Consider the following 21,183-nt stretch of genomic DNA (forward strand, 5'->3'; position numbering starts at 1 on the left):
GGCTTTACTACGGAAAACAAAACCAACAAACAAATAAAAACACACAAAAAAAAACCAACCCAAAAACATGTGAGAGCAGGGAAAGTGCCTATAATCTAAGTTTCAGCTGAAATAAAGCTTATTTAGTTTGCCATAAACTATGTTCAGCCACTTTCTTCATAGAAAGTTTGTGTATCAGGTCTTGGGTCCAGCAATAGCAGACCTACCTGTGTAAAAAGAGCAGTGATGATGAAGATGTTACCCACCCCTGTAATCTAATCACTTAACTGTGATACAGGCATCAGTTTGGCAACACTGCTGAATGTAAAGCCAAAACCCAGAGAGAAAACTACTCCAAATTTAAGACACTTATATTTTGACTGTTCTTTTCTTTGGAAACAATGGAAAACATTCCTCCTTCCCTGGAGATCTGGAAGAGTGCATGAAAAACCCAAGAAGCCCAGCTCAAATTCAGTGTTGATCCTGTTGTGAGCAAGAGGCAGGAGGAGAGAACCTTTCAGCCTCATCCATTTTTGTGAACTGCCTTTCCACAGCCTTGAACAGCCTTTAAAGTTACTTTCAGGGCAGCAGGAATACCTAGAATTAGTCAGAAAAATCAGGACTTCATGAAGTTTCAGCTGTGTCTGCACGCCTCCCACTTCCCCATCTGGCAAATACGCTGCGGCAGTGGCTGATGCTGCCTTGTTCCGTGCCACATCCACATCCCCTTCTCCACCACCTCAGAAGAATGGGGTGCCTTATCCCAAAAAAGTTCAATGATACATCATCCAACCCAACTCAACTAAAATAGAACAAAGTTGCACGTTGATTAAAATTATATATTTCAATGAAGGTTCATGTGCTGGTGGATTATTTTTTATAAATTTGTGGCAGATCAAACAACTACAATTAAACCCAAATGGGCATATGTGTACATACATACATCAAGCCAGCTTAAATAAACACAAAATTTCAAATGTATCATTAAGCATCAATTTTTATGTACAGAAGGCTATAGCTTGGCCCTCTGGGATCCTAACATTCTCTTTTATTAACCTTTTTACCACACAAGGACTCTTTTATATGCAAGTACTAATATATGAATCTGTAAATACTATCCATATTTCATTTGCTGCAAAGTATTTATAAATTACATCAAGTCAGGACAGCCTTGGGCAGACATGGCATGCCACTGAAGTAAGCAACACAGACTTTAAAAATAATCCCCATTTATTTCAGAAACAGTACATTTAAGAAATACTTGACCTGTGCAGCCACAGATTCCATAAATAGTTCCGTGGATAATAAATTATCCACAAAATAAGTTAATACTAAATAATTAGTATTGTGCAACCAAACTCACAACACCCACAGGTTTCAAAGTGCTTAGCAAGACAATAGTAGATTATAGTTCCCATTTTACAACAGAACAGCTGAAACAGAAAACTCGGGCGGCTTGTTTGAGGTCTCACTGAAAATCAGTGTCACAAATGTGGAAAAAGGCCTGAGAACCCTGACTCTCAAACCAGTTTTGAGCCACAGATCACTTCACTGTGACTAAATTTATGAAAAGAAACTGAGACCAAAAAGCAAGTTGGTTTTTCCAGCTTGAGTAAGGAACAAAGATTTCTCATTGATATATGGTCATTACTGCAGCAATCTGTGGATGAGTAAGACCAGATACAGATATCCCAAAGTCACTTGTGGGAAAAGATCCCTTAATAAAGGACAGATGGCTAGAAAGAAGACAGTGGCATGGAGAAAGCTAAACCCCAGGATCCACTGGAACCACCAAAACTGAACTTGTGGCAGAGCAACACTCCAGGGAAACCCCTAAAATGCCATTTCTGAGTTGCAGCAGTTTCTGCAGAGACCTCTGCACTTTGCAGACACTTCCCTCATGCTGGAGTGTGGAGGGAGAAGGCTCCTGAGCCACTTCACTGCCAGGAGGGCTGGCAGGGCCATGGCAAGCAGGGGCTGCTGGAGAACTCCTGCTCTACAGCTAAACCAGGGTCGATCCAGGCACCTCCCAGACTGGGGTCATGGCAGTGCACAGTCAAGGAACTTGCACAGAAAGTCACTTCATGCAGGGTCTTAATCTCTGCAATATGGCTATTCTTATGATTACTGCTCAGCTTTGTGTGCTCTGCACTTCAACAAAGCACCACACTGCTGAACACCAACTAGAAATAGCACTTGTTATCCACTGTGTGTAGACACACTGCCTCAAGAGGACCGGGATTTCACAGAAGGATATTCCAACAGGTAGAGACAGAAATGAAAATTGACCTCTTTTGACACAGATACCTCCCCCAAGAGGCTGCAGAGACTGTCCTTAGGGCACATATGTGTTCTGCTTTTGGAGAACACACAGCTCCACAACTCAACAGTGCACAACAGCTTCAACTAACCTGCTCTGGAAACCAACAGTGTTGGCACAGCACCCGATCACAAGCTTCGTAGAAGGAAAAGCAGGGCACAGGTTAGCTGGGAGAACAATGGTACATACAATGCAGTATATAGGGATCTTCTTTCCTTTAAATCATCCAGTCATATTCACATTGCAAAGATCTATGCAGCTCCCACAGACAAAAAGTGTGGAACTTCAGGTGAGGTCACATGGTTCATTTGGTGTCACGCTGATCTCTTGGTTTTATTCTGTGAGATGGGCACTTGCAGTTTTCCTGAGGTAGCAGATACAGAGGTCTTCCCTTTATTCCTTTAAGAAAAGAAAAAGCGAAGGAAAAGAGGACAAGCAGACAGAGGTGCTGGAGTTTCTTATAAAAGATATAAACACACTTGAAGTAAAATACATTTCTGAAATACTCCACTAGGACAGACCACACAAGAGCCTCCAAAAGCAAACTTCACCATCTCAGAATCACCCTGAAAACAATTACAGGTTTATTGTGGCAAAACAGTAAATCAGAGAGAAATGACTCTTTATAAATAAATAGCCAGTCACCTGGCTCTGCAGGGCCCTGCAATGGACTCTTCCACATGGAACTCCATAAGGAATAGACTTCTTTCTCACTGCCATCCTGCAGCAGGTCAAGGGAGCAGAACTGTAAGTGCACACAGCACTGACAGCAGAGAACACAGCATTGTTATGTCAAGGCATTCGTAGAACTTAAGTGCAGAAAGTGTTCATCAGAGGACAAATGTACCCACTCCTTCTGTTTTTCTGCCACCTTTTCTGCCAGGCATTTTACCAGGACAGGATCTACTTTGGAGTCAATCTTGTTGGCGAACCAGTGCCCATAGTTCAGGAGCCATCTCAGTTCTCCAGCCCCATAGATGCAGACACTGCGAAGGTGGGTACCAGTGCATGGAGGATACAAATAATCTTCGAGATAATTCCATTTCACCAGACGAGTTTTGCTCTGCAGGTCTGTTACATCCTGGGATGACCTTGGAACTTCCCCAGGAACCCCAGGGACACGTACAAGCGTGGCCCAGAAATGTTCGTCTGGAGAGTAAGTGTCCCTTGACCACTCGAAAAAATCTTTTGCAAGTGAGCTTTCAAGGGTATATTGAATAAACTCTCGGCTTAAAACAAAATAGGCGCTGCCTACAAATATCTCAAGATCATGAGGTGGCGGAGTCTTGGAAATGTTGGTTTTTACGGGCATCTGCATGTATTCATAAGGCACTTTCATAAGTTCATAGTGATAAGTAAACCGTTCCCTTTTGCTACTGCTTGGCTTTGAAGTTTCAAGCATGTTTCCTCCACCAAGTTTCTTCAGTTCAGCAACCAACTCGAAATTTGATCTCAAAGGGAAATCCTGGCCACACAAATTGATAACATACTTCCAAGGAACTGGAGAGTCCATCAAATCAGACAAACAATTGAAATCTGCTTGCAGACGTGAAATATGCGCGTAGTCCACTGTCTCCAATTTTGATGCAATGAAAATATTTGGGAAACATTTAGCTAGATTGTTCAAAGCAGATTTGAAACTTTTTGCTGCTTTTTGGTCATAATGGATGCAGTAAATATTTTGACGACTGTACAATGAATGTATGAGCCTTTCTACCATTGCTGCATCTTTGTGAACAACCAAAGAATAGGCAATTGGAAAACTCTCTTCCTCTGGAGAAACAGGTTTTAGGTGGTATTTTCTAAGTGACTGATACACGTGACAGTCACTTGTCATTGCTACAACATCTTCATCAGCTAAATCAACTATTTCTTTTCTTCTTATCTCTAAACTCTTGCCAATTTCATGAGGATCTTGTTCATATATAGATGAACAATTAATTTCATACTGGAACTCATTTCTAGGGTATGAATATCTGTTTCTAACATACGAAGAAGTGCTCAAGAAGTGTTCAACTAAGTAGATGCCTTTAGAGGGAAAAAAGTGTCTTTCGACATGGAAGAGCTTCAGCAGTGCAATCAGCCACCCAGTAACACACAGAATCAAGATCTTCCTTCTTGAGGGACATTTGTAGGACCACTTGTGTGTCTTCATTCTGCAGGAAAAAGGGACATGGAATTATTTTAAATCAGAATTTTAAACCTCTAAGAAAGACACGTGCACACCAGTCTGCCTACAGCATAGACACCACCTTATTAGGAAGAGCACTGATAATCTCTAGTTTCTTCCTAGTCATAACTTTAAAATTTAATTCCCCTGAATTAGCTAAGTAAAGGCAATAAACCAGATGATTTCCAGCCAAATAAGAGTATCAGAACAAGACTCCCCCTGTTTTTTTTCCAAACCTTTTAAAAATTTCTAATGAGCCACAAAGTGAAGTACACCAACCCCTGAATTGTGTAAACATTACTGTCATCCCTGTAAGTACGAAGGATTGTTTATTTTCCTGAGTAACTACAAGGCATTCAGTGGGAGCAGCACAGGGATGTATAGTAAGTCTGCAAAGAATGTGTGCCTAATGGTAGATATTGGTACTGTTTTTTAAAAACGCACAAATATGAAAGCTTTAGAATTCAAACACTGCATTCTCATTATCACTAACACTGGAGCTGTCTCATAAAGACGTCAAAGGGGAAATGAATTTCCTTCTTGTCCTGTGCCAACAGGATCTGACAAGCCCAAAGTCCTTTCTCTCTTCAGATTTCTTCTGGGAAATACTTCTAACTTGCCCTGAAGACAGAGGTGGATTAAGACATAACACTTTCATCCACTGGTATGAACACATAAGAAATGTACCCTTTTGAAGGCAGAGGAGTAGTAGTAAGCAAGAGCACGTCTGTCCTGCTCTCTGCCATGTGACACAGCCTTGGATGTGACCACAAAAACACACGTGGCCCCTTTTTATACAGTATGTTATTTAATAATCTTCCTGTGCAGCACATTAACGATAAAAGCTAAATACGGAGATCCTCTTCCATACAGCTTTGCTTCACTGGCTGAGTATAATCAGCATTGTTACTATCCCTGAATTAAAATTAGACCAGAACCACATACAAGTGCAGCAGTAAACTTAGCTCTACTTAGCTTAAACGAAGCTCTACTTTGTCTTTAAATTGAATAGCTCCCAGTATTTTCTTTTGAATAGAAGCTGTTTCAGAGTGGTTCCAGAGGCAATAAAATGGTGGGGTCAGCAGATGTGGCTCAGATGCCTCCACATCTCAGATATGCTTGTAATATCAGGTACTGAGATGTGCATTCAAATAAATTGCAAGACTAATTTGGGCATCTTTAGCATTCTCCTAAATGTCAGGTCTTGCAAGCTATAGCTACATTTAAATTGCAGCTTGTCAAGGCAGAGCTTTTTCATTTGTCTGTTCTCCCTTGACTTTGCCCTTCCCTGTGCACTTTTGTCCTTAATATTTCTATTCTAGGGCAATAGAAAGAAGGAAATGTTATCTCCTTGTTTCAGCTGGGGGTCAGCAGGTGCAGACCTGGGTAAGCCAACACATACCTATTTTGTAGAAACCAAAGCTCAGCAACTTTTTGCAGGTTTTAGAAACTGTCTCTAGGTGCACTAACAAAGAAAGAAAAGTCAGATCTCATGGATTCATAGAGTAGTTTGAATTGGAAGGGACCTTAAAGGTAATCTCATTCCAAAATTCCTGCCCTCACCAGGGAACCTTCCACTAAGTCTTGAACAATTCCAGGGATGGGGAATCCACAACTTCTCTGGGCAACCTGTTGCAGTGCCTCATCATCCTCAAAACAAAGTGAGGCATTCATTTCTCTACAAAGCCAAAAATCCCACGTTCTCCCACAGGAGGCAGGTGCTTTCCTTCAACACTTCTTCAAATTAACCCCAGCCCAATGTCTAATCTGGGTTTCCCCTTTACGTACTTCCTTTATGTATCTGTGTTCCTGGAGAGAAATCACTTTTAAAAGCTCCTCCTAACCAAAGGCAGGTTTTCAGCAATATGAAAAAAAAACCCTGTAGAGGGGAAGACAGGTAACCCGCCCTGTGTTTTTTCTTTGGAGGGAGAAGACCTGTGTGGTGTGGCCTTTCTGTGAAGCCACCCCAAGCCTCTACCACCAAGGACAACACCCAACGCCCCTGGCTGAACAGGGATTGCCTAAATCAAGGAGGAAATCTTCTCTTACTCTGTCCTTCAAAAAGGCGAGTCTGGACAAAGAAAAAGGAAGGGAAAAAACCAACACGTTCCAAACTTCTCCCGAACCTCTCTATTTGTGTCAGCCCTGGCCAGCTTCTGCCCAGAGCCAAACATTCTGTTGCTATGAAACCAAACAAAACCATAGAATCTTAGAATGCCCTGAATTGGAAGGGGCCCACAAGCAGCACTGAACTACAACTCCTGGCCCAGCACAGGATAACCCAAGAGTCACACCATGTGCCTGAGAGAAAAGTCCACCTCAGAGTACTGAGCTCTGTCAGGCTGGTGCTGTGACCCCCTCCCTGGGGGAGTTTTCCAGTGCCCAGCCACTCTCTGGGTGAAGACTCTTTTCCTTATATTTTACTTAAACCTCTCCCAACACAACTCCCAACTGTTCCCATGAGTCCTGCCAGTGTTCACGACAGAGAAGAAATCAGTACCTGTCCATCCACTTCCCCTCACCAGGAAGTTGTAGGTCACTATGAGACCTCCCCTCCAGGCTGAATAGACCAAGTGACCTCAGCTGCTCCTCATAAAGCTTCCCCTCCAGATCCTTCACCACCCTTTTGCCCCTCCCTTGGACACTCCCCAGGAGTTTAATATCTCTCTTTCATGGTGGCACCCAGAACTACCCCCAGCACTGGAGGTGAGCCTGCCCCAGTGCAGAGCAGAGCAGGACAATCCCTTCCCTTGCCCAGCTGATGCTGACCCTGATGCTCCCAGGACAGGGATGGCCCTCCTGGCTGCCAGGGCACTGCTGACTCATGCTCAGCTTGCCATTGACCAGGACCCACTGCCCTGCTTCCACAGGGCTGCTCTCCCAACCTTTCACATCCCAGTCTCTGCATATATCCAGGCTTGCCGTGTCCCAGGTGCAGAATCCAGCACCTGTTTTGGTTAAAATTAGTGATTGCCCAGTCTTCTAATTAGCTGAGATCTCTCTGCAGGGCCTCTCTGCCTTGTTCAACAGACCCTCCCAATTTAGTGTCCCAGTTTATATCTTTGAGAATATCTTTGAGTTCTGTATCCAAGCCAGAGGCGAAGATGCTGAAGAGCTCTGGCCCTAAGGTGGAGCTCTGTGGAGCCCCACTGGTGACAGGTCAGCAGCCTGATGCCACCCCATCCACTGTAACCCTTTGTGTCTGACCCATCAGCCAGCTGCTTACCCATCCATCACATGACATATCCAGAAGGATCCTGTGAGAGACAGTATCAGGGGCTTTATTGAAAACCAAAAAGATCACATCATATCACATCATCAACTAGGTGAGCTACCTGAAAGGGAATTAGTTTGTCAAGCAACACCCTCCACTCGTACAGCCATGCTGGCTATGACCAATGACTGCATTTTCTTTCAGGATTTTTTCAGTAGCTCCCAGAATAATCTTCTCCATCATTTAACCAGGCACTGGAGTGAGACCGACAGTACTGTAGTTGCCAGGGTCATCCCTCTTGCTATGAAGGAATTCTTCCTCATATCCAACCAGAACCTTCCCTGGTGCAGCTTGAGGCCATTTCCTATGCTGTTGCTGGTCACCTGGGAGAAGAGGCTGACCCCCACCTTGCTACAGCTTCTTTCAGGTGGTTGTAGGGAGCAGTAAGGTCTGCCCTGAACCTCCTCTTCTCCAGGCTAAAAAACCCCAGCTCCCTCAGTCACTCATCATATGACTTATTTCTACACCCTTCATCACCTTTGTTTTCCTTCTAAATCATTTGCCACTATAAAGTTAATTTCAGCAAAAACTGGGATTTCCTGATGAACAGTGTGAGAACGGGGAATTAAATCTCTTGGGACAGAAGGGCCATCACAAAAGTCATCAGGTTTTGACTCAGCTGCAAAACTTTATTTTTTACCACATGCAGACTCTGCCCAGACATAGAGGTGTACTGTACACACCATCCTCTCCAGGGGAACACAGAATGAATGAACATGTCAGATGAGAACAGCAACCTATTGCTGCCCAAAGCACCCAACTCGGGTAGCACTGACCAGATGCTAACTCTGGTTATTTTGCCCACAAAAGCTTTTTCCTCAGGTGATGCCTGATCCAATGCACACACAAAGTTCCATCTTTTCTATCAAGATTTTATATTATGGTTTTATATTATGGGCTTGGCATTGACATCTTGCTTTGTTCTGTAAAATCTGTTACTTGTCTCTCCTACATGTGAAAACATTCCTGAGGTACATTTGCTCATCCCAGGACCTGAGGAGGGCAGGAGCCCCAGGTCTTCACCCAGCATAAGACTTTTATCCAGATCCTCCCCAGGTTATACAGCCCTTTCAAACCTGGGCTCCCCGGAAAATTCTCCTGCCTCTGCACCACCCTATCAATAAATTCCCCAGATTTACCTTCTCCATGTTGGTGAAAAACAAACACATGTATTTCTATCTGATTAACAGATCCATTTATTATGTAAAAAATCTGCATTTCCCTTATCACTATCACAGTAATGCAAAACACAAAAAATAATTCCCCAGGTCCTCAGGCTTCCTGTGGGAGGACTCCGATTTCAGGAGAGTGGTAGCTGGGAAGAGACCCAGCTAAAAGCTTCCAGTCTTGAACTTCAGACATTAATTGCAACTCTTCTGATTGACAGCAAGGCTCTAAGTGTGTCTTCTGTGATACTGAAGTTTAAAAATGGTAAGGTGTGTGGCTAACATCAGATACAACCTGGCTGGCAAACCCTCAACACGCTGCTCTCTGAACCATGTGAACAACTGAATGACTTTGCATTTCACTGGCACCCCCAAATAACAAGCACATTGCCTCAAGTCAATGTGTGTCTTACAAACTCAACAGGAACACTTTCTGCTTCGGGATTTTCAGTTTGAACTGAACTGAGTTCTAAAAGAAATTCAGTTTTGAATGAGAACAAAGTATTGCAGAGGGCGAAAATCCACATTTGGCTTATTTTACAGTTTAGGGTATTTTCATCAAAATTAGGAGAGATTAGAATAATGTTTGCTTCTTCATTTGTATCTTTTAATAACTTAAAAAATGGTATGTTTTGTAAAAATCTGTAAAAGCAGCAGTGGAACTTCTCGCCTCTAAGGCAGGCCCTAAGAGGGACTGATGATCTGCCTAACTGAAAAACTATTCTGCTGTTTCACCTCAGTGCTGTAATTTTTTTCTGCATTCTGATCTAAATACTCTTGCTAAGGCCACTGTGCACTATCACATACTGGGTGATTATTGCAAGAGTGAAGCTTATGATTCCTATATCATTTTTTATTATTAATAGTTCCATAATATTGAATATCTAAGAAGCTGTGGAAACAATACCAACCAGTGTAAGCAAGGTTTAAATTGGTTTTGAGTGTGCCCACCAGAATTTTCTCTGTATTTACCAGATCAGTGAGAAGTGAACCTTATCAACTTTACATCTTCACGGTGCTATGCAAAGAAATTGTTGTGTGCCAGATGAGGAACTGCATATCTAGGTACTGTTGGATACCTCCTATCAGTCCAGCATCTTTTCCCTGGAGGGAAGCAGACCACACATACAGAAAGGGGAGCAAAGTCTTATCCGCCTCCCTGTAAACACACAGCCCTTGAAAGAAGCCCTTGAAAGCTGTTCCTTTTAACTGGAAGAAGAACACAGCAGTCATGTGAAACTACATTATGAGAAGTGGTGGTCCAAACTGAAGAACCCCCTGTGAGCACATACAGTAATTCACTGGGAAAAACATCTTTTTACAAAATGTACCTCCATTCCTTCAGGGTAAAACCAAGTTTAAACTCTCACTCCTACTGAGAAACTCGACGCCATCTATGTTGTTTCACAGAATAACAGAAACATGGAAATACATGGCTTGGAAGGGGACCTTTAAATGTCATCTAGTCCAACTCCCCCACCATGGGTAGGAACATTTCCACTAGACTGCTGGAGGTTGTCACATAACATCTAATAATACCTAATGTTAAGAAGCAGAACTTAATCTGGCGAAACTTCCCACTCTACTTCTAGATTTGGCCTTGAAAAAAACAGCGGAGAACCTGTTCTGCATCCTCATTGCTCTGCTATGCACACCTTGCCCAAACTAAGCAACTGAAGCATTCTGCAGCTGGTGGAAAGATACCAGGGAACTGCAAAGGATCACCAATTCATCCCAAAGCATGAACTGTGAGATGGGCTGGATGAAGCATCCCTGGGAAAGCCATGGTCACAACAAACATAAGCCAGGAAAAAGCCCAGCTTTTACACCACAACTGCTAGCTCTGCCAACCCTGCTTGCAATTACACAGCCTTGTTGCACTTCTAATGTGAAGAATTCCAGGGGTAGCAGCATCCCACCCAACCCTTGTCCTCTGCCAGGAACACTCCAGCAGCTCCTCCATCCCAGAACGGCACTCAGATGCAATGGAGAAAAGCCAGGAAAGCTGCTCTGGCCAGCACAAGTCTGAGTTAGCTCAGAGAACCAAGACCCTGCCCTGGCTGACCTCCAAGCTTGACCAGCGCTGCAAAAGCTTCAGCTCTCTTTGAGGCCACCCCTCTGTAAGTGTTTAAGAAGGCATTTGAGAGCTCAGAGGGATGGACAGGTTCCCTTCATCAGCACAAAGAACCTGGCAGGCTTTGGGCTCACAATGTGTCTCTGAAGACGACTTTTCACTTTAGTAAGACACTAAAAATATACATATGGAAACCTGCAGTAAAACCCTGTGAGAGACCAGGGCTTTACTACAGCTCCTCACACTATTATTTTTGCTTTTCCCACAAACCTTATGTATCCAGACTCCCAGTCCGTGCAACTTTGTGATGCCAATGTCATGCTTGCGCAGGGGGAGCCTACAGCTCCCTTCACCCTGAGCAGGAACAAATTACCAACTCTCACACTCCTCTTGCTCAACATGGCAAGTCTCACCTGCCATCCACACAGTGCAGAGGTGTTCCCAGTTTGTCTGTATTCAGAGTACTCTGAATCAGCAGCTTCTGAACTACCTTGTTTGAGAAAATACAGAATTTTTCAACTCCCCAGCATTCCATTCCCTTTCCTCATTGTCTTTTCTGATACAGCCTGTGCTGCATTAAACTCAAGTGCTTCAGTGATTAAATGGAGAAGCTTCCAGGTGGATCTACAATGCCCACCACAAGTTCCCTGGATGTTGCCTGCAGGTTGGAGCCATTATGAATCATCCAGCTCCATCACAGGAAGCACAGAGCCTGGTGGAGCTAAGAAAGCAGATGTATCTCCAGGTAGAAGCATAAAACTCCTGCTTTGAAGGTTGTGGTTTGTTCAGGAAAAAAGAAGGCATCTCTGCTCAAAGAGAGCTGACACCATCGAGAGGGAAAGGCATCCCTTTGATACTGGAAACAACTGGATTAGCAGCAGGCTTAGAGGTGGGACTACCTGAGGATGTCTGTAACCTGTCTGCCTGCAATAACCAGTGCATCACAACTTTCCTGAGGAGCACAAGTTTGCATTAAGGTCTACTGGCGCCCCTGCTCTGATCTCTGCCAGTTCTTCCAGAAGGACCTGCTCAGTAGGCAAGAAAAAGTCCAATCCCAACCCCCAGCTACACTGAGCTATAGAAAACAAAAGCCAGGATCTCTCCTAATGCATAGCATTATCAAATTTATAATACTTCTTTTCTACTTAAGCAATACCGATCAAAGAAGTCTGTGACTTTCTACAGTTGACAAAAATTACTTTTGGTGCCATGCAGGACAGCCAGCTGGTGGGAACCACCTCTTGGTCTGTTATCACATCTGATTGGGACTGGTTTACCCAGAGCATGGGCTGAAAAGACATGTTGACTGCTACTAGAACAGGGATTCTTGGAAAGTTCAGGCTGCGAGCAGGCAGTGCTCTCCCCTCAGTGGATCTGAAATACCTAGTACTTGCTATGAAAGCTGTTGTGAGGTAGCTTGCTTCTGTGCTTGCCACAGAGCAAGAGTTAAGTGAAAAGGTCCAGTTTGAGTGCAAGTTTGTGGAAGATGATAGAGGGAGAGAAGATGTAGGAGAATGGGAGTGCTTTTACCCCCAGAATGTGATTCTTTCTTGCATGAAGAAACCAATCTGCATACATACAGCATGAATCAAGTTTCTTGCTGTCACCTAGGTTAAAAAAAAAAAAAAAAAAAAAAGGGCAATGGGTGCTGAGAAGAGCAGGAGCAGCAGAACAGAGGTTGGGAAGTTACAAAAGAGGGGAACGGAGAGAGGGATTGATAAGAGTAAGTACTTTTATGCAGGTAGCATTAACAGTAAAACCAAAAATGAGAGTAGCAGAACAAGTGCTTTCTCCAACCTGTTACACCCCTACCATTCAAAGGCATCTGAGGCAAAAAGAGTGTCTACACCTTGCCTTGGAAACCAGGTCACAGTGTATTTCAGCAGCCAACACCGTAACTCTATAAAGCAGGAACTATAGGAACAATTCCCTCTCCTCCAAGTAAAAGCACTTCAGGAAAGTTCCCCCTGATAAAATATCTTTGTTTGTTTAAAACACACCTGCTCACACAGCAATGCAAACTTGGTGGTTTGCATGACCAACTGTGCAAAAATTTAGCTAGCTCCTCCTGGTTTTCCCTCTGGTCTATACAAATCAAGTCTGGGTCTTGATAGGTCTATGGGAAACACAGAGGGGATGATGTTCCTGGGAAACTAGGGAAAAGTAATCTTGTGCTTTCCTAAGCTATTTATTTTAATTTTTGTAAACTATCTGTCTGAATTAAACTTTTACCACTACTTAACTATTCAATGCTGCCAACTGGAAAAGTTAATTTCTTAATGTGCTATTTTTTACTGCTGCTAGCTGGTTATTTCCATTGCAAAACCATACATTGATAGGGATCAGGGGATTTCTGTAGGAGTATGTTTTATTGGCATTAAATCTCAATCAGTTGATTCTATCAAGTTTGTCTGGTTTTCCACCCACTTGCCCTGCACTGGGGCCTCAGCCTGTGCCCCTCTTACACAGTCACACTTAGCACCAGCCTCATTCTGCACATCTCACCCCCTGGTTTTGGCTTGCCCACCTGATGTAAAATTAATTACTTTTCACTTAAATTTTCTCTGAATGATGGACAACTAAAGAGCTAAGTAACTTCAATTACTTAAACACTTAATTGCAAGATGTGGGAGAATATGTCATTACTTTTAGAGGTAATTGGATGATAAACCTGCCAAGTTTAAGACCCAGAAGACTTAAAACAATACAGTGTCCCAATGAAAAACAGTAAGAAACTACAACAGTTTAGCACAGAGTGGTTTTTGTTCTGGAAGTGGAAAGACAAGTTCTTGCCACATGCCTGGGAAACACAGGTTCAGCAAAGATCTGGTATTTATGGATATCACACACAGCTTTGTCCCAGTACTAATTGTGAGGACCCTTTCTTGCACAGGATCTCTACTTCCTAGTAGAACTTCCTGTGCAGACAGTAAGTCGTTTTGTTTGTCTGTTTACCACTCAGTTTCAGCTCTCTGGAGGCTCTCTAGAAAAGGTTGGATTCTCCTATCTGGTTGCCTCCAGTGGCAATCCCCATAGTTTCAGCAAAATATCTTACATCAATTTCAGCATGTTCATGTCCCAGAGATATGTCAAGGTAAAGAAAGTCAATGTCTCAGCTCTTTGACCAGGAAAAGAGGCAAGCAACTTCTGCAGGGTCATACAAGCAGCACAAGAGAGAATGTGGTTCCTCTGCAACCCCAACTAATCTGAACTGCTTTACAGTAACTTTTCATGAAAGCTCTTTTGCTGGAGGCCTGAAAAATCTCTCAGCAAATCTCTTGGTACATCTCATACTACTGTGTCATGATAGTCAGAGGATTTGCAGCCGTCTTAAAGCAAAGAAGTGTCAAGAAGGCCCAGAGATAGTAATCAAAATTTCTAAGCCTGATGCTTATACATTGAGAATTTCAATTCCCTGACTTTGTGACATGGGGATACCCATGCTTGCGAAGGACATCATAGTGTACTATAAAGGCAGGAGTCAAGAAAACAAATAAACAAAATCCCACTAACAAACACATGCTCCAACAAATAGAGTTTACTCCCTTCTAATTTGTGGCAATCTAGAGTCTAACAGAATTTTTTCCACCTCATATGGGAGTTTAAAGCAATAGTACTACAGTGGAGAAAGGGTTAACCTTTAAACTATAGGATAACATAAAAATTAGACCCAAAGGGACAGAATTTGTGTTCATTGGCAAGGAGATGCCCCATAAAAGAGGGTGGAAATTTCCTGTGAAACAGGGAAGCAGGAGAAAACTGCACCACACTGCAGAAAAGGTCCCATTAACAGCTCAAAATATTTCTCCACTTCCTTCACTCCACCACCAAGCTGCCTGCAGACTGCAAGGCAGTTTGCTGTCTGCAAAGCCCCACTGTAAATCACCCTCTTTAAGTAATTTCTCCCCTCAAAGTCACAGCTTGCCACATCAGCAAGATCACATCAAAAACAGCTGCAGACCTACCTCCTGAGCTTTGCTGTGGTCTCTCTCTCCCTCTTTAGGATGCTCTGTCCCAGGGCATCAATATGGTTACAGCCAGCTCAGTGGGCAAAGTCCCAGTGTCTGCTCCATCCTGCCACTGCCTGCAGCCTCCACCAGCATCAGTGCTTCAAATGTGTATGAAGTTGTAGGGATGTATACAGAAGCAGTAGGGATGACATTGTTCCTTGCACAAATTGAAAAAGAAAATTGTAAAATGTTAACTGAAAAATAGTGAGTGTGGAGGCTTGGCACGGCAAGTCCCAGGTCGGGTGGGCAGGAGGGCTGGCTATGGCTGCAGTTCTGAACTAATAAGCCTCTGCTTTTTTGCAGGTTGGTTGGGAAGGTTTCATTGGTATTATTAAGCTGTGGAAGGCATTATCTGTATAAGCAGCATATATTTCTGTTTACTCACGTAGCATTTCTAAGCACCAAGAAGGCAGGAAGAAAGAAACGCCATAAAAAGAACAGATCACATCAAAGCAACCTAATTTCCTTTTCTAGCAGAATAAAGAGGACTTGGGAAGAGGCAGGAAAGCACCGGGACATGAGGATTCTGTCAAAAGCTTTACCAAGTTTAAGATGCACACAATACTTCAGGTACCAAGACTCCAGGTCTCAGAGGCCTTGCTCCCTTCACAAATAAAATAACTGTGACACTAAGCCAAGGCCAGAAGTTTGGGCTACTGTTATAAGACCCACAGTCCTCCTGATACTTCCTGAAATTCTCTTTAGATACGATGACCCGCCTTGGAGGTTCACCTACACATAAATACTTTCTAAGGTATACAAAGTCTCCATGGAAATAAATACATTTCTGGGCTATTTTTCTGTGTGTGATGCTTACAAAGAAATTTGAGGAACTAAACAATGCACTATTTGTATATACCACAAACAACTATCATGGTATTTTCCCTCGAGGAAAGCACTGCAGCATTATTCCTAAGGCATATGTAGCATTCTCCTCCTCTCCATCCACATTTTGACCAAAATACACACACCAGCCTCCTCTTCATCACCAGTCTCCCAGCTGATACAGACTTATAAACTGCACTTTTGTGACTGAAGGAGGCTGAGTGCCATAAGCCCCAAAGAGGGCTCTGGGTGTCATAGATTCAAGGGATCCTGCAGTTCTGCCTTAGCTCATTGTCCTCAGCATTGCAAAATTATACAGAATAACAGTATCCAGATTCCTTGATATGAAATATTAATATTTAATAGTGGCACTCTCTGTTTGCAAAAAATGCAATATGGCAAGACAGTAGCTGGGTCAACTTCACCTCTTTTCAGTATGATGAGAGGGTACAGTGGCCAATTATATCATGTGTTATAAACTGATTAAAAAAAATAGGAAAATGGGACATCTGTGAGACAAAAGCTCCCAGCACATGCAAAACTATAAAAGGTCTGCAGACAGCTATGCATCTTTTGAGTAAGACTGAGAGTGTTGACTTGTCCTTGCCTGGAAATCAAGCATGCAGAAAGACCTCCCCCAGCAAACAACAATGCACCACAAAAACACACACAGGCCAACTGCACTCCTTAGTCAATCCAAAAGGAAAAGGTCTTTGACTGGCACCAGGGAATCCTGCACAGGCCACAGGCAAGCTACTTGACCCACCAGACAAGCCATGCAGCACTTTGATAATACAACAGAGCATGTTGCAGGAGGTGGGTGAGTCTCTGACAGGCTGGTATTTACCCCATCACCTGCCTTTATCTGGGTGTGATGCAATTGGAGGGCTCCTCTTTCTTCACAGGTGTCTCTCTTGTAACAAAAGCAGAGTAACCTCTGCCTCCCACTTGGTCACACTGCAAACCGTGGCAAAGCCTTCTTCATTTCTGAGTGTTTCAGGGAGACGTCTGATGAGGCTTGACTTGTTGACAATTACGCAAAATGTACTCGCTTGCTGGATTCAGCACCCTGCTGTTTATGTTGCAGAAATGAGCTTTTTATGACTCATCTGGTACATTTCTTAGTTCCTTTATCAATACTTCTTGGAAGACCTCAAAAGCTGGAGTCACCATATGACTCCTGATGACTCTTTCTGTAGCTGTAACTACTACGTAAATGCTTTAAGCTTAATTCCTCTGAACTTACCTGGACTACTTATTTCCGATACAGTCTCTTGCCTCTCAGCAAAGCATTTATAGGATGGCACAGCCAGCCTGCTGACTAGAATAATTTGCACATATTAGGCCATAAAAAAGTGGGCATAGTATAGGTTACGAACCACAAAACCTACAGAGCCTACTACACAAGCAGTTTTCAGTGTGTGGACCCCTTTCTTGGGTGTCTGGATATCCAGTATAACATCACAGTAAGGTGGTGCCAACCCAAGCAACTGAAACCTGAATGTATTCCTTGTCACCATTACTGCTTTTCAGAAAGTTATAATCCTTAAGAATTACTAACTTATACAATATGCATGTCAAAAAGCATTAGCCAGGTTTGTTGGTAATTTTTAAATGCCTTTACAGCTGGGCGGCATACACAAAACTACATGAGAACTGGGCTAAAAACCCACCACTATCAGATGTATAAAACCACAGTTGCACAAATGTAGTAGCATTTCACTTCCTTTTCTGTGACCATCTCAGAAAAGCTACATGCATGAAAGAACAATCACATCATATCCATGGAGCCCATCCAGCCTGGGATACTGTCTCATAGTAGTCAAAAGCTGATGCTTGGAAACAGGAGAAAGATCAAGTGCTCTTGAACACCTCCTCCACTGGTCCTTTCCAGTTCTATTTCTTCCCAGCTTAGAAGTTTTCAAAGACAGGTTACAAATGTCTGTTTCTTATGAAATTTTGAGTTCTTTAATCCAGTCATTTTTGGACCCACATAAGCTTTCTGACATGCAGAGACTAGGGAGTGTGGGCGTGGGGGCCAACACACTACAGCTCACTTGAGCATGGTGTAAAAACCCACTGTCTTGCACTTGCTTTCAATCTTTTACCTCCCAGTGTCACTTGACTGTTGTAATTCCCCTGCTGAAAGAAGCAAGCAGGTCTTTCTTGTTAATCACCCCCACTTCAGTTGCAAGTTTATCTACCATCTCTACCCCTCAGCCGTTTCTTTCACAAGCAAGCAAATGCAAAAGGATTACTACTAAGAAAAATTGTTTATGCAGAAAGGCTACTATTAAGGAAATATCCCTACCTCAAAATGTAACAGGTTACTTTATGGATTAGATATTTGCAATGAGTTAGAGGATGTTCAATGGAGCAGATCCTCAGGTGGGACACAGTAGAGGTTCCCTATAACGTCTTCTTTTTCTAAGCTTTACTCTGGCATTAGTAAGTCTGTTCACCCAATAATGAGGGACAAGATGGTACCGTCTCTCTTCGAGGGGGAAAAAAGTTCTGACAGATTCTTCCTATTGTTACTTTCTCCTTCCTCACAAGGGGAAAGAACCTCATTCCCTACTAAAGAAATGACTAAGTGCACTTGGCAGTTTTGAACACAGCTACACGAACGTTTTGAACCATTTACTGAGAAACGAAAAAAGGCCAACATCACAAGTAGCCCCGATTCCTCTTACCAAACCTTTCTCTAAGTTGGTGTAACTGTTGCTTCTGGAGAGAAGCTTGTAAGGCTTCTACATCTAGGCACGCCGCCTACCAGCCGAGCTGCGGACAGGTGTGCGCCCCGGCTCCGGACACCCGCACCCTGTTACCGAGGCGCAAAATACCCCCGTAACTAACTTTTAAGACAAACGGCACCGTCTTACCGGAGCTCTCCCGCAGCATCGGTACCGACTCTCCTCCTGCTGCTGCTCCGGCCGCCTCCAGCGCCGCGCCCGGCCCGGCCCTCTCGCCCCCGCGCAGCACCGCCCCGCTGCGCTCCCGCGGAGTCACACAGTTCCGCCCTTTCCCCCCCCTCCTCCTCCTCCTCTCAAACTCCGCCGCCACGGCCGAGCATCCAAATTTGCGCCTAGGGCGAGGCCCCCGGGAGAAGGACGGGAGCGGCTGCCAGCGCAGCGCGTCGCTCCGCGAAGTTAGGGCTTGGCTTCGCGGGTCGGGACCCCTCGCTGCCGCCGTCCCGGGACATGCCCGCCAGACGCGCACTCACCCGGGAGGATCACCGCCGTCCCGGGCCGGCGCCCTGCTCGGCTCGAAGGGGCGCTCTTGTGTGCACGGGGCGTGTGATGTGTGTGCGGCACAGCATTTTTCTCCATGACGTGGAGGAAAAAATAGAAGGGCCGCCGCCCGCCCCGAAACCTGGCGGGCAGGAGGAGGAGGAGGAGGACGAGTGGGAGGTGACGGTGAGGTCCCCCCCAGCACCTGGGAGCGGGAGGAACCCGCCGCCTCCTCGCCGCCCCTCCGGCAAACGCGGCACCGACTTCCCCAGGCTGCCCCTCGGGGGAGGAGCGGCTCGAGAGCTTCCCCAACACTACGGGCGGCAAGACTGGGGACGAGCCCCCGGCCCAGGCTCCTTGTCCTCTGCTCGGCTGTCCCGGGAGCCGAGCCGTGAAAAGGGATGAGCTGCTGCGTTCCCAGTGCGGGTGGGCACAAAGCGCTGCAGCTCTGAACTAATAAGCTGCAGCCTGGGGTCAAGCTTCTGCTTTTTAGCAGGTTGGTTGGGGACGTTTTATTATTTTTACTTGGCAGAGAAATAACCTACTGCAGCTCCCCAGCCACTTCCAGGCTCAGGCCGATGTTTTAACATCAGGCCGAGCTGTGGGCTCTGCTCGCAGAGAGCCTCGGGCCCTGGTGCACCGGCGTGGTGAGAAATGTGGGAGCCGCCACCGCACCGAGAGCATCTGTCTGCTCCTGTAGCGCTGACCCTGCAGCTGGGCACCGCTGTGACAGCTCGGCTTAAGGCTGGTAATTGCATAAGCCACTGTGACCAAGTTATATGTAACTGGGTGTATGAGCTCTCACCACAGAAATGTGTAAGTGAAATCAAAAGGCCACAGATGGTAGTAAACTCACCTGTGGATTACTCTGCTACGGCAGTATTGGTGTAAGTGGTAAAACCTCCTGCCACAGACAAAGCCAAAGCCTCATGAGAACAAACACCACAACAAAAAAATCCCACATCCATAACTCAGAAAAAACATATGGATACAAAAATCACATAAAAGTTCTTTGAATCCTGTTCCGAAGTCCCATTTCTTAGAAATGTTTTACTCCCCTCCTGTGCCATGTTTTTCTTGATATGGCCAATAACTTCGCAGTTCGAATTTCAGATCACTTACATCATTTCCTACCCAACTAGCTAACTGACTACTGGTGATAAGAAAAAGGGCCCAAGTCTCTTGTAGGCAGTTGCTCATTCTATTGATTTAAACAGAGTATTTTCCTCCAGTTTAGTATTAAGGTTTGAAGACCAGAAAAAAAGTCTTTGTGTCATCATGACAAAACACTCGCCAACTGCAACTGCTTCAAGAATTTATCCAAACTCCTATGGCAACATTATTCATCCCTCTCCCTCCCCCTTAGCTTAACATTTCTACCATCAAAAATTCAAGCAGCATTTGTGCCTTAGAGTACTGTAAATACCTTTCCCAATCTGGCTTTCATTCCCATTATTCTCTTCCCTGACCTGCTTTGCTTTGCCTGGTAAAAAGGTGCAATGTTTTGTGTTGATCCTCTGCTTAGAATGACTTTAGCTCTCTCTGCACCTGCCTTTACTTTTCTCTTTTCCGTGTGTTTCCCTTGCTTACAGAGATCTATGACCTCTGACCTATGTTACTCAGGAGGTCACATTAGTTCCTGCTGGCCTTGAAATCTATGGATCTTGTGTTGTATTGTCTGCCTCCCAGCTGCTTATCTTCCTCCTCACTCATTATTTCGTTTTGAGTGTTGCATTCTTCCTTACTGGTATTAATCTCCCCCACTGATTGTTTTTACATCCATGTCAGCAAACAAACACACAAATAAATAAATAAGTGGAAATACGAATCTGAATTTGTGGCTTTTGTTCATTGCATCACCTTTTTCTCCTTTTATTCCCTGTGTTAATCTTAACAGCAGTCAGAATGCCAGGAGTTTCATCTTGCTATTTGCATTTTATATCCTTTTTTACTTTAGCCTGCACCACATAAAGTAAGTGCTAATTCACAGCCTAGGAGGGGAGAAGAGGTCTACTAAATAAAAGAACTGAATCATGAAAGCAGCAGAAGGGGCTGGGAGGAGGAACTGCCACTTGTGAGCACAAGCTTCGTTACTCTGCTGCAGTTAGCATCACTAACAGCTGCCTAACTTTGAC

General features: G+C 44.3%; 1 protein-coding gene across 3 annotated transcripts; it reads right to left on the bottom strand.

The window, feature by feature from the left end:
• Window positions 1-2,461: 2,461 nt before the first annotated feature.
• GCNT4 (glucosaminyl (N-acetyl) transferase 4) lies at window positions 2,462-19,109 on the bottom strand. Of its 3 annotated transcripts, none has more exons than XM_066182269.1 (2): window positions 19,042-19,109; window positions 2,462-4,455 (listed from the first exon to the last, which is right to left on the bottom strand). In XM_066182269.1, the coding sequence occupies exon 2, from the start codon at window positions 4,452-4,454 to the stop codon at window positions 3,087-3,089; it is 1,368 nt and encodes a 455-aa protein (XP_066038366.1). In that variant the 5' UTR covers window position 4,455; window positions 19,042-19,109; the 3' UTR covers window positions 2,462-3,086. The 3 variants fall into 3 exon arrangements, with proteins under 3 accessions (XP_066038366.1, XP_066038364.1, XP_066038365.1); XM_066182267.1 differs by lacking the exon at window positions 19,042-19,109 and adding an exon at window positions 18,701-18,823; XM_066182268.1 differs by lacking the exon at window positions 19,042-19,109 and adding an exon at window positions 14,949-15,036.
• Between the last annotated feature and the right edge of the window lie 2,074 nt (window positions 19,110-21,183).

The sequence above is a fragment of the Chamaea fasciata genome, unplaced genomic scaffold (genome assembly GCF_029207755.1).
Source record: "Chamaea fasciata isolate MVZ Bird 193981 ecotype frontalis unplaced genomic scaffold, bChaFas1.0.hap1 SCAF_4, whole genome shotgun sequence".
Lineage (NCBI taxonomy): Eukaryota > Metazoa > Chordata > Aves > Passeriformes > Sylviidae > Chamaea > Chamaea fasciata.